The following is a 13,072-nucleotide window of genomic DNA, read 5'->3' on the forward strand; positions in this document are numbered from 1 at the left end:
TCATGTTACCCAGGCTGGAGTGCAATGGCGCGATCTCGGCTCACCGCCACCTCCGCCTCCTGGGTTCAGGCAATTCTCCTGCCTCAGCCTCCTGAGTAGCTGGGATTACAGGCACGCACCACCATGCCCAGCTCATTTTTTGTATTTTTAGTAGAGACGGGGTTTCACCATGTTGACCAGGATGGTCTCGATCTCTTGACCTCGTGATCCACCCGCCTCGGCCTCCCAAAGTGCTGGGATTACAGGCTTGAGCCACCGCGCCCGGCCGATTTTATAAATTTTTATATATGTTACAAATTGCCTTCCATGAGGGCTGATTGCTACTCCCACCAGAAATGAGTGAGAGAGCTTGGTTCCACACTCTCTCACACAGTACACGCTGAAACTTTTTGGTCTTTGAAATTGCGAGTAAAATAAAACTCAAAGGCCGGGCGCGGTGGCTCAAGCCTGTAATCCCAGCACTTTGGGAGGCCGAGGCGGGTGGATCACGAGGTCAAGAGATCGAGACCATCCTGGTCAACACGGTGAAACCCCGTCTCTACTAAAAATACAAAAAATTAGCTGGGCATGGTGGTGCGTGCCTGTAATCCCAGCTACTCAGGAGGCTGAGGCAGGAGAATTGCCTGAACCCAGGAGACGGAGGTTTCGGTGAGCTGAGATCGCGCCATTGCACTCCAGCCTGGGTAACATGAGTGAAACTCCGTCTCAAAAAAAAAAAAAAAAAAAAACTCAGAGTAATTTTAATTTACATTTCTCTTATGGTTTTGGTTTCACATTTTTCCACATGTTTAAGAGCCATTTCTATTTTCTAAGAGTTGTGAATTCATACCTTTATATCAAAGTAATCATTTTTTTTACTGGTTTATTGTGTTTTTATTTATCACTTTACAGGAACTTTTTATATATAGGGAAAATGAGTATGTTATCTATGATATGAGTTACAAATATTTTTCCAGCTTATCTTTTGATTATGATGGCTTGTGTTCTGCCAAAGGAAATTCTTTATGTTCCTGTCTTTATTAATCTTTTCTTTGTTGTCTTCTCAATTTCACAGTATAGTTTGAAGAGCTTTCCCTACTTTGTTTTTTGTGGTTTTCTTAAACTCAAATGTTTTTATTTCATTCCTTTTTAAAAATTTTTCGTGGGTACATAGCAGGTATATATATTTACGGGGTACATGAGACATTTTGGTACAGGCATGCAATGCATAATAATCACATCACGGAAAATTGATTATCCATCCCTTCAAGCATTTATCCTTTGTGTTACAAACAAATCCAATTTTGCTCTTTTGGTTATTTTACAATGTACAACTAAACTGTTATTGACTGTAGTCCCCCTGTTGTGCCATCAAGCACTAGATCTTATTCATTCTATTTTTTTTGTATTCATTAACCATCCTCACCTCCCGTTACCCACCCCTCCCCACCACCCTTCCCAGCCTCTGGTAACCATCATTCTGTTCTCCATCTGCATGAATTCAGTTGTTTTGATTTTTAAATCCCACAAATAAGTGAGAACATGTGATGTTTGTCTTTCTGTTCCTGAATGATTTCACTTAGCATAATGACCTCCAGTTCCATCCATGTTGTTGCAGCTTTCCCTACTTTGAGTTATAAAATAATTTTACATGGATTCACTAGACAATATTAATATTATTTTTTTTCATTATTTCATATAAATATTTAGCATATTTGGAATTTGTCCTACCATAATATATACAGTACGTTTTCAACTTTATGTTATTTTAGATGGTCACCCCGCTGTACCAATCCCATTTGTTGAATAGTCCATCTTTTACTTACTACATTAACATACAACCTTTATCATATACAAAATTTTCATATGCACTTATATCTAATTCTGAGGTTTTTGTTCCACTCATCAGGTTTTTTTCTATATGTAAGGCAGTACTACACTGTTGTACTTATTGAGGCTTTATTCAATGTATTAATTGCCCTCATTACTTTTTTTCAGAAGTAGTTGGCGTTTATTTTCTATTATTTCTTCTAACTGCTAGTTTTTGTATCCAGAAATGCTGCTGATTATTTACACACTAATGCATTGCCATTCCACCCGTTTTAACTGTCTTCTTGTCTGCAGTGTTTTGGTTGATGTCTGGGGTGTCCTGAAGTCCTGTCACACCACCTGCCATTCTCTGTTATCACTGCTCCAGTTAGTTCTCCAGACCTTCCCCTGCAACCACCTTCATGAGATCGTCAGTGACTCCATGTTGCTAAGCCAAAGATGAACTCCTCAACTGCTGGATACTACTAATCAATAGCTCCATCGGGGATTCTGGAACACCATGCTTTCCTAGGTACACCCTCTGTGGAAAGCGGTATGGGGATTGCCCAGAGAACTAAAAACAGAGCTACCATTTGATTCAGCAATCCCACTACTGGGTACCTACCCAAAGGAAAATAGATCATTATTTTAAAAATATACCTGAATGCGTGTATTTACCACAACACTATTCACAGTAGCAAAGATATGGAATTAACCTAAGTGTCTACCAATAAATGAGCAAAGAAAATGTGTGTGGGGGGGTATACATACACACATATATACACTATGGAATACTATTCAGCCATTGAAAAAGAATAAAATTATGTCTTTTGCTGCAACATAGATAGAACTAGAGGCCATATCTTAAGTGAAATAACAGAAAGTCAAATATCACATTTTCTCACTTATAAATGGGAGCTAAATAATGTGTACACATGAACATAGAGAGTGGAATAATAGACACTGGAGACTCAGAAAGATGGAGGGTGGAAGGGGGCCAAGGGTTGAGAACAGGTGCAATGAACACTATTCAGGTGTTTGTTACACTAAGAAGCCAGATTTCACCACTATGCAATCTATCAATGTAACTAACTGACACAAACTGATCACTCCATGGCACTTCAGCCTAGACAAAAGAATAAGACCCTGTCTCAAAAAACAAAACACACCGATAACATAGAGCAATTCAGTGTTCCTTTCTCAAACTTTTCTAACAGAGAGAAGCATGTTAATTCTTACTGAAGAAAACCAAGTAATTAATAAAAGGTATTTGGGTGTGTCAGAGCATAGGGATTAGTTGTGACTTTACAAACTAATAAATTCCTGGGTAAACCAAGCACGTTTTTTCTTGGATAAAATTTTGATTTAAAAAAAAATTGTTCTCTTTTTTTTTTTTTAACTGTTTTTTCTCTGAACCTATGGATTATATCGAATTAAATTTTTTGTCAAATTATGGATTTCAAGAAAAGGAATGATTTGGTTCTTTAAAGATGGATGAATGAACTTCTGTATCCGAGTCTTGCTTCAGGGTATTATTTCTAGTAATAGTATACTGATTACAAATTTTGTATATCTACCAAGACTTTGAAAGCTTTCTTTATTTGACTTTGAAAGCCATTCTTTCTTATCCTCCCTTTCTCCTTCTCCTTCCCCCCAGAATCTGCAACTTCAGTACTCGTGATGGAAATCTAATTGTAAACATCCTAATAATAGCATTACAGTCTTTCTTTACAACTTGGGATCAGTTCAGACTTTACTAGACTGAACCCTGATCTCAGCAGTGCATCGAGCCTGCTCCCCTGAGCCAATCTTCCACCCCTCTCTCCTTCATCTTATTTGTCTTGCCCTTGCCTTGTTTTGGCATTGACACATCTTGGAGGCTCAGACTCAAACCTCCTATACCTCCTATACCTACACTCCCATTAGTGTCTTTTGATGGGAAATGTATGAGAAAGTTCTCTTATAAATAGTTATACTTTATATCCATACATTATGTTCCTCCTTAACAAATACACTTGTGTTTCCTCTGTAAATATAATTTTATAACTACTCTTCTCACTTTAGGAATCCTCCTGAATTCCTTTTTCACAGAAAAGGGGTATGCCAGTTGTTGGTTTATTTATTTAAGCTCCACCCCACCCCTCTTTGCCCTATGTGTGATGCTGGTGTTGGACCCTCTTAACATTTTTCCTTTGCCAGTTGGGCATGATGTTAAACTTCACCCATAGAGGGTGCTAGAGGAACAAGCAGGAGATGAAGACATCGTTTCCTAATCTTGTGTGCTTTCCTTCCTTTCAGCTCCTGTGGTGCTCTTCTGTGTAGGACACCCAGTGGCACTCACCCCAGAGATCTGAGTGGCATCCCAATGCCAAGGCAATTTCCTGACCATTTCTGTGGCACCTCAGTAGGACGTCCATGATGTTCACCAGAAGCCCACTTATCTTAATCAGCTTGGGCTGCTGTGACAAAATACTACAGCCATGCTGTGAGTTGGGGCTTCAACATATAAATTTTGGGAAGATACAGTTCAGTCCAGAGCATTGCCACTTCCACAGCTGGCTTCCCAGGGGGTTTAGTAACTTCCTACCTCCTGCCCCCATCCAGCCAGCTTCCCAAATGAGTTTCAGGAACTCTAGCTGCATTCTCAGAATTAAGCTACAACCTGGGCGGCTTCCTACCAAGTTTCATTAATACCTCAGTGGAGCTCTTATTTGTTAGCTTTGGCTTGAAGTACCCAGTAAACTATCTGCCATCCAATGGGATACATATTTTCCAACAAGATCTAGATCTCAATCTTGTGAGGGGCCCAATCTCAAATTTATACTTCTTGTTTTCTGTACTCTTAGTAGTTAATGCTCTTATCCATTAATAACTCCTTATATTAAAATTTCCCTTTTCAAATTACTGCCTGATGCCGTCTCCCGAAGGGACCCTGACTGATAAAACGGTTCTTCTCTATCTAGCTCTCTCATCACTGCTGCTGCTTCCACAATTTTGATCTAGTTAAGGTCCAGAAACTGTGAGAAAACATTCATAAAAGGAGTCGCATTACATATTTAGACGTGAAAGAAGACAATGAAAATAGAGTGGAGCAGAACGGCATTGGAGGGATTTTTTAGATGGAATGAGCAGAAATTCGTTAACACATGGATTTGTAGGTGTTGCTGAGAAATGAAAGGAAAATTGAGGTGGCAGACACTGGGGCAGGATTTCACAATCCAGTCGTCTGTGTCCCCTGCCTCCAGGAATGAAGACCAGGTTGGGCAAGGTGGGAGGGAAAGAGGAAAGAGAAGGAACAAGGAATAATTGACTGGGAATGAGGAGCCTAGACAAAGAAGGGACTGGAAATAGCAACAATGTAACCACAGGGGTCTAGAGGAAGGAGGTCTGATTTGGGGAGGGGTTGATGCAGGTGTCTATGCTGTGACCACTAAAGATGTCTCCTCACATTTAAACAACAGGCCTAGGCTCTTCCTTTACGTGGGTATGCAATGATTTCCCCTTTGTACCAAACAGGAAGTATATAACAAAAGAACGCACTGTTGCAACAGATTCAACCACTTAAGCATTTATTAGATGCTTATTGTGTGCCATATCCCAGCTTCTGTGGACACGGAGCTCAATGACTCTGTATCCCTGCCCTGGGGGGCTCACAGCCAGGTCTCCTGAGGGCAGAGTGAAGAGGAAGCTCAGTATTTCTCCGGCAGGCCTTCAGGTCGGAAGTGATTGGGGTCTTTGCCACTCCGGCCCCATTCGTTGGCAGCCTGGTCAGCCAGCGAGTCCTCCGCACCATGGCCAAAGAGTTGCTGGAGATCTTCTCTGGCATCGCTGTAGTCCGGGCACGCAGAAGGAGATTGATCACCAGGCTGGTGAGCGACAGCTCACCCTCCCACTCTCCCCACTGCAAGGCAGGGCTCTGGGAGGAGCTCAGAAAGGCCAAGGAAGGAGGGGTAAAAACACTGACCCTGCCTGGGCACGGCCCCACTCAGCCAGGCTGGGCACCACTAGGCTGGATGAACAGCACCCAGAGACAGAGGGTGAGGAATCACTCACTCCCACCATCCACTCAGACCCTCGCACTGAGCACAGAGGCAGAGAGGGCAAGAGCAGGAGGGGCCGCAACCTCTAACTTCTCTCAAGGAGCTTGTCTTCCTCCTGACAGCTCAAGGCAGGCAAGCTCTGCTCACCCAGCCCTGGTATCCCAGAAGCTCGGTTACCTGATCACTCTTGCAGCCCAGGCACCCCCAGGTCCCCTTTGGGCAGCGTCATAGTTCCCCCGAGCGTGGAAGTATTTGTCTGCGCCGATGTAATTGGCTTCTCTCATGTCAGAGTAGGCTCTCCACATGTCCCGAGCCCCTGGAAAGGAAAAGAAAGGAAAGGCAGAAGGGACGTCAGGAGAACATAAAGACTCTGACAACCCCTTAGAGAGGAATGAAAGAAGGACCAATCTTCCATTGATTTCAAGCTTTCAGCCTGTGATCATAGCAGCCCTGGATACCATGGGTTGAGAAGCACATTCTTTCATCCTAGTTGGCTTCTCCACGTCCGCTGACGAAGCTGCTTAGGATAAGATCCAGGAGTGCACATGAATGAGGTGGTGACAAAAAAGACTGATGCTGAGAAAGGTGGCAGACACAGAGCACTTCTGCCCTGCCTACTAACATATATGTACTTGCAAATGGAACACACGGTATTGTGACCTGAGTTCCAGAGGCTGTTGGTAACATAAAAGTCCCTAAATGGACCCTCAATAAGTGCACTGATGCTGTGGGTGGCTTGAGGAAGCAATAGAGCAGTGGTGCTCAGCCTTGGCTGCACCTTCTTTTTATTTATTTATTTTTTTTAGACAAATTCTTGCTGTCACCCATGTTGGAGCACACTGGCACGACCTCAGTTCACTGCAACCTCTGCTTCCTGGGTTCAGGTGATTCTCCTACCACAGCCTCCTGAGTAGCTGGGATTACACGTGCCTGCCACCATGCCTGGCTAAATTTTTGTATTTTTAGTAGAGACACGGTTTCACCATTTCGGTCAGGCTGCTCAGGAACTCATGACCTCAAGTGATTCACCCACCTTGGCCTCCCAAAGTGTTGGAATTACAGATGTGAGCCTCAGCTGTACTTTCTAATCACCCAGAGAGAAACTGAAAGTTCCAATGCACAGGTCACACCCCAGAACAGTTCCTGCAGACTCTGTTGGGGAGTTGCAGGCATGAGTAGTTCAAGTGCCTCCAAGGAGTGGCTGAGATTCATAACCATCAAGCTCTGGGATGTGATCGGTGAGGCATCTACCTGGCAAGAGCTCTGGCTTCAACCACAGCCGGGCTCAAACCCTTGCTCTGCCATCGGCTAACTGGCAGTAAGTCCCTGGGCATCAGCCTCAGCTGCTCTAAACCTCAGCTTTCTCGCCTTCAAAGAGGGGAAGGTGCCTGTCTCACAGAGTCATTCTGAAATTAAGCGAAAATGCTCTGGTCCTTGTGGGAGCTTGCTGCACGTCAGTTCCCATCTCCTGTCAAGAGGGCTGGGGAAGGAAAGGAAACAGAACAAACCAGGAAGGGAGCCCCTGGCAGAGCGAGGCTAAAGGGCCCTGGACATTATCCCACTAGGAACTTGAAGGAGGAAGGAGAAAGAAGACAGAAGTGTCAACAGCCTCAGTGAAACTCTTATGCGATTTGTGCTGAGGGCTATTTTACACCAATTGCAGACCTTATTTTGCATCTTATACTCAAAACAAACAGCTCAGCTGCTCCTGGGAAGGATGATTGTTTTTTGTCTGAGTAACTGACTGACAATAATCCTCAACCCTCTAATCTGTTTGGCAGCTCCCCAGACACCTGGCACATTCTGCACATTGGGCAGCACAACCCAAGGCAGCAGCTCAAACCTTAAGAAAGCACAAAAGTACCCGTGTGCATTGTTACTGGATTCCCCCATCCCTTATGGCACAGGAGATGTGATTTTGATAAACCTTGCAGCAGCTTCTGAAACGTGATCCATCCACTGAACACACCCTGAGAGCCTGCACTACGGGGAAAGGAGATATTTCTAGGAGCTCTGAAGGACCGAGATGGGCAATCCAGAGAACCCTAGTTCTTGGCAGGCCTTAGCAACGCAGACACTAGCAACTCTCCGGTTCAAAAGCAGCCTTCTGAAAATGTCATTTCCCCATTTTATCAGGTCCAGGGTGGTGTTTCTCTTCAGAAATCCTGCATACCTTCTGAAGACTTACCACCAAAAGCCTCGCCAATGAATGAAAACCAGCTGTGGACACCCAGAACCAAAGAGCAGAAAACCAGGCCCGTGAGAAGCTTCATGGTGCTGAAATGAAAGGAGAGGTCAGGCAGTCGCCTACAAGACCGCCACACCTTCCCTTGGGACTTACATTCTAATGACAGCCTCGTTATTTCCACTGGCTCTTATTAGAATCTTAGTGGCTCATCTAGGAAACCTTGTAACAGGACCTCACTCAGCGCCAGAAGCCCTCGGTTCTGAACCCATCAGCCCTGACTGTGTAAGAGGATGCCAATGTGGCATTGATGGAGGAAGGCAGCAGTTATGACCAGACTCCCTCAAGCAGCCTGTAATTCCCCACAACCCATGGACCATGGGTTCCCTCTGCCCAGCACAGAGCTCACACAGGATAAACACAAAGCGGGATCACTATTTTTCATTCTTAAAGCCTTTAGCACCTGGGATTCCCAGGTGGTCCCTCATCCAAGTACTACCAGGCCTGATCCTGCTTACCTCCCTAGATCAGAGGAGCTAAGACACCTTCAGAATGGTCTGGCTATAGGCCCCAGGATGACTGTTTTTTTTTTTTTTTAAAGGAAATGATAATCTTTTTGGGAAAGAGAAAACATAAAGTTCAAAAAAAATCACTCCTTGGCATACTCCTCACCTGATCTGTGCTGGAGCCGAGCTACTGGTCCCTGCTGCCAGGGAGAGGTGGCTGCTATTTATACTGAGCCTTCCCTGCTGGGCTCATGGGAGGGAAGAAAAGCTGGATGTGGTCCCTGGGGAAAGTCCCTGCAGGTCATTTCCCCGACAAAAGGGTCTAAGACAAGTTCCTGGATGCCAGTGTTTTCTTCATCCTGGGTCATTTATCCCAGTTCTGCAACCAGAGGGAACAAGATAGGTTTGCTGTGCCTTGGCAGCTGTCAGGGCAGGAGACCTACTCTGCTCCTCAGCATTGAGGGGCTGAGGCTGCGGAGTTGTGAGTGGGAGCCCCTCGATGGCAGCACCTGAGCTGCTGGACGGTGTGGAGTGGGGGTGGCTCTTCAGCCAGCTCCTGACTGTACCGGTCATTCCCTCAGGATGCGCCCTGCTGGGCCACATGGCAGATACCTCTGACATGAAGTCCCTGTGAGTTCATGTCTAAAGCATTAAGCTTTAAAAATGACAGCCTAGCCCCGCCACATCTCATGTGTGTCTGGAAGTCTCCTTCCACCCCTCTGTCTGGATATCCTGAGATTTCTCAGCACAGGAAAACCCTGCTCAGCTGGCCTAGCCAATTAGGCAATGCTTTCTCTCAGCTGGCTCCTGAGCCGGGGGGGGGGCAATATTAAGGGGAGTACTTTCTGTTGCCCCAGCCTGGTCCTGGAGCCCCACATTGGGAGGATGAGAGTGTGATGTGATAAAATGGCAGCCCAGCTGCGGACGTGCCCGGTTCTCAGGCAGAGAAGGGTGGGAGAGCTCTTGGTCTGCTGTATTGTCATGGAGGGGTGCAGGGGGCACGCAGGTCACTCTCTCGTGAGAATATGAGCAGGGTCAGACTAGCTCTGCAGAGGCTGGTAGAGGAGCATGGTGGCCAGAGATGGGTCAGGGCCAGAGCACAGCAGGGCCAAGGCCAGGACGTGCAGAGAAACCAGGAAATTACAAAATGTTTAGAACTAAACAGGACTCCCTGTTTGGCTAACTAATCAGATTGAGAAAGGCTTTCTGGTAAATCTACAAATTTGATGTTGTTCAATCAGAAGCAGTAAATTTCCTATGCTGGAGTTTCCTGCCAATGAATGTAAATGGAAAAGGAGTCTTTCTGACAAAATATTTTATTGTTCATCTCAACTGAAAAACTTCTCTATTTTTCAAAATTGCTATACATGTTTAAAGATTTAGATATTTGAATAGCCGAACTGGTACAGAAGGTTTAATGATGATTCCTAAGACATACTTATTAATCATTTGAAATTGAAGCAAAACTTAAGAAGAATTATTGGAATTTTAAAACCAATTTTCCCCTTCCCAAATGAATTCTTAGTTTCATAAATACTATGCAATTCCATAAGAGATTTGGGGTTTTGAGATGTCTATAATCTCTTACTCCCTTTGCAAATGTTTGAAAAGGAATAAAGTAAAAAAAAATTTTTTTTGAGAGAGTCTTGCACTGTTGCCCAGTGGTGCAATCTCGGCTCACTGCAACCTCCACCTCCTGGGTTCAAGCGATTCTTCTGTCTCAGCCTCCTGAGTAGCTGGGACTACAGGTGCCAGCCACCACGCACGGCTAATTTTTTGTATTTCTAGTAGAGACAGGGTTTCACTATGTGTGCCAAGCCAGTCTTGAACTCCTAACCTCGTGATCCACCCACCTCGGCCTCCCAAAGTGGTAGGATTGCAGGCATGAGCCACCATGCCTAGCCAAAGTGAAATGTTTCTTAACAGAATGCAGAGTTCTGTTGTCCTTTGGCAACACCAGTTCCAGACTCTGAGGGTGGCTCTTGCTGTTGCCGACAGTGGGCTGGTGACCAAATCCCAACATGCTCCCCCTATGAGTCCTGATTCATTCATCAGTTAGAGGCCAGCAGGCTTCAGAGAGGCGTGAACCTCAGCCAACAACCTATAGGGGAAGAGACACAGAACTAAATGCAGACACGTTTGAATTCTGGGGCCCAGAGATGCAACTTGGAAACTCCACGCTAGGAGGAAAGGGTTCTCTCTCTATGAGAGGGTATGGGCTTTTTGAGAAGGGACACACAGCAAACACAATTAGGTGTCACCCCTTAATTAAATAGTTGGTCCTTTTGCATTCCTGGTGATTCACTTGCTAAGTGGAAGAAACCAGAGGGAATCTCTTCTCCTGCTCTTCCAGTAATCGATAGCCCATGATCTGGCTTTACTTCTGTAAAGTGGCAGAAGACCTTTTGACAGCTGAGCCAGCTCTGATTTTATTTATTTTAATAAGACAGGATGGGAATAAGCAATGATGTTAGTACCTGGGGATTGTTCTTTGGGAGAAACAATCTTAGAATGATTAGTGACAACCCTTGCTTTCTCTTTTCTTTCATTATACTTTTTGTATACATAATTTTTCCCATTAATTTTTTGGAATCTCACTGATTTATTATAAGTATAAGCTTTCTGTCTACACATGTGTAATCATTTTTTCCCCAATTATGTCTCTTTTTCACGGAGGTGCAGCCTAGACCTGGTTAGCCGCCATCTCCCCTCATTGTATGCCCAATATATATGGTAGTATCTGCGGCATAGAAGGCATTCTATGAGTGAATGGATAATGACTGGTGATGAATGAGTAAATGAATGAGCATGTCATTGTAAGAAATCCTAGAATAACACAAATAGTTCCCACTACCTAGAAACACAGATACCAGTTGATACACAGCTTTCTACATTGTGTTTCACCATGGGAACATGTCTTTGAACAAAAATGGGATCATATTCTATTGCACTCTTTCCCTTAAGAGATTGTCTATACTTCTCCAGATCATTAAATGCTCTTCCACAATATCAGTATATGGCAGAGGCAAGGTCATACCAGGTCTGTCTGACGCCGGGGCTAGGCTCCTAACTTGTATGCCATACTGCCTCCAAGTCTAGGAGGCTGAGTTTTAGGATCTGTGATGGGAACTCAGTGTCACAGCCTCTACTGGAAAGGTATTCTGGTATTTTGTAACAGAACTTTCTGTTAGAGATAAGCATGGCAAAATTGAATGGGGACGAAGTTCAGGTTTCTGCTGCCAGGAGCTGAGATTGCTGTGACCGACAGTATTCTCCCAAACCAAATCATCCAACCTGGAATTACCGTAAACCATACCTCATCTTTTCAAGAGGTGTCCAAGTTCCCAGAAAAGAACATTTGTTAAGGGATGCAGGCAAGGAGGTGAAGAAGAAAGAGCACTGGCCAAGGAAGGCGTCATGGTGTCCTGGGTTCTGGTCCTTGAATGAGCCATTTATCTTCTCGGCAGCTTCTCCATCTGAAAGCAGTTTGGAGGCAGAGTTTTTTCTTCATGAGTAAAAGAGAGTCATGCCTAGGAGACGTGGTGTACATGTTAGAAAGAAGGAATTGGCTGTGACTCTATAGAAGATGAATTCATAAACAAATTGCCCTTTCCCAGGGAGAACACTTGGATCTAGTAAGTAGAGATCTCGAAAAGTAGAAGACCTGCCCTGTTAGGCCTGTGGCCTCCAAGTCTGAATGCTGTGTGTCAGCTTAAAACTAGTTTCTTGTTTATAAGTGTTTCATATTAAGCATGTGTTGGGAGCACTCCTTGTCCACTTTCACTAGCGAGTGTTTCCCTCCCCTCCTCCCTTTTCCCTTCCTTCTCCCTAGAACTTCTGCTAACTTCCATTCTCTCCAGGACTTCAGCACTGTTGGGAGAAGATCAGAAAAGCATCCCCACTGTTTTTATTTTAGTCCACTTGACCTCTGGGGAGTAGTTCCACTGGCTCATAAGTATTAGCCCCCGGCAGCACAGCACCCCACACTGAGCCTGAAAGCAATAAAGAATCCCAATCTGCTGTCACTGACGAACACGTTCAACCACCACATCCTCTACCCTTCTCATCTCCCTGCTTTCACATCACATCAACTAATTTCTCTATACCTCAGCCTCAACTCTGCCGACACTCTGCTCACCCTTCCTTACTGCCTTCCAGTGAGCTCCTCGAAAGAAGGGTCTGCAGTGAGGATGCCCCTTTATCTCTACTTATTTCCTTCCCATTACAAAAACCTGAAACCTGCCTTTCCCATGTTGATTTCACTTTATTCTCATCTTTACCCACAGGGTATGCCTCCTGCAATTCCTCCTAAACAATAGAATGGGAAAGAGGGGTCCTTGTCCTCTTTGCTCCCCACGACCATTTCTTCATTCTTCGCCCCCAAATCTCTATGATGTGTCCTCTTTGAAGTCCCTGATAAATGCATTACCACCTTCTCTCCAGTCTTACCATTTATCTGCACAAGTCATTCCAAACAGGGAGATTTTCAAACACCAATTCCTGAAGATCACCCCCAACATGCTTAACTGCGATCAAGACCTCCAAGATTCTGG

At 44.6% G+C, this 13,072-nt stretch overlaps 1 protein-coding gene across 2 annotated transcripts; it reads right to left on the reverse strand.

Annotated features, from left to right (window-relative positions):
* Positions 1-5,335: 5,335 nt before the first annotated feature.
* Positions 5,336-8,802, reverse strand: LOC116525197 (serum amyloid A-1 protein). 2 transcript variants are annotated; one of them, XM_032240914.1, is made up of 5 exons: positions 8,686-8,719; positions 8,532-8,592; positions 8,017-8,105; positions 6,006-6,144; positions 5,336-5,616 (listed from the first exon to the last, which is right to left on the reverse strand). In XM_032240914.1, the coding sequence occupies exons 3-5, from the start codon at positions 8,099-8,101 to the stop codon at positions 5,478-5,480; spliced, it is 363 nt and encodes a 120-aa protein (XP_032096805.1). In that variant the 5' UTR covers positions 8,102-8,105; positions 8,532-8,592; positions 8,686-8,719; the 3' UTR covers positions 5,336-5,477. The 2 variants fall into 2 exon arrangements, with proteins under 2 accessions (XP_032096805.1, XP_032096804.1); XM_032240913.1 differs by lacking the exon at positions 8,532-8,592 and having other exon boundaries at positions 8,686-8,802.
* Between the last annotated feature and the right edge of the window lie 4,270 nt (positions 8,803-13,072).

Source organism: Sapajus apella, unplaced genomic scaffold (genome assembly GCF_009761245.1).
Source record: "Sapajus apella isolate SASKATOON/1434 unplaced genomic scaffold, GSC_monkey_1.0 scaffold47, whole genome shotgun sequence".
Classification (NCBI taxonomy): Eukaryota; Metazoa; Chordata; class Mammalia; order Primates; family Cebidae; genus Sapajus; species Sapajus apella.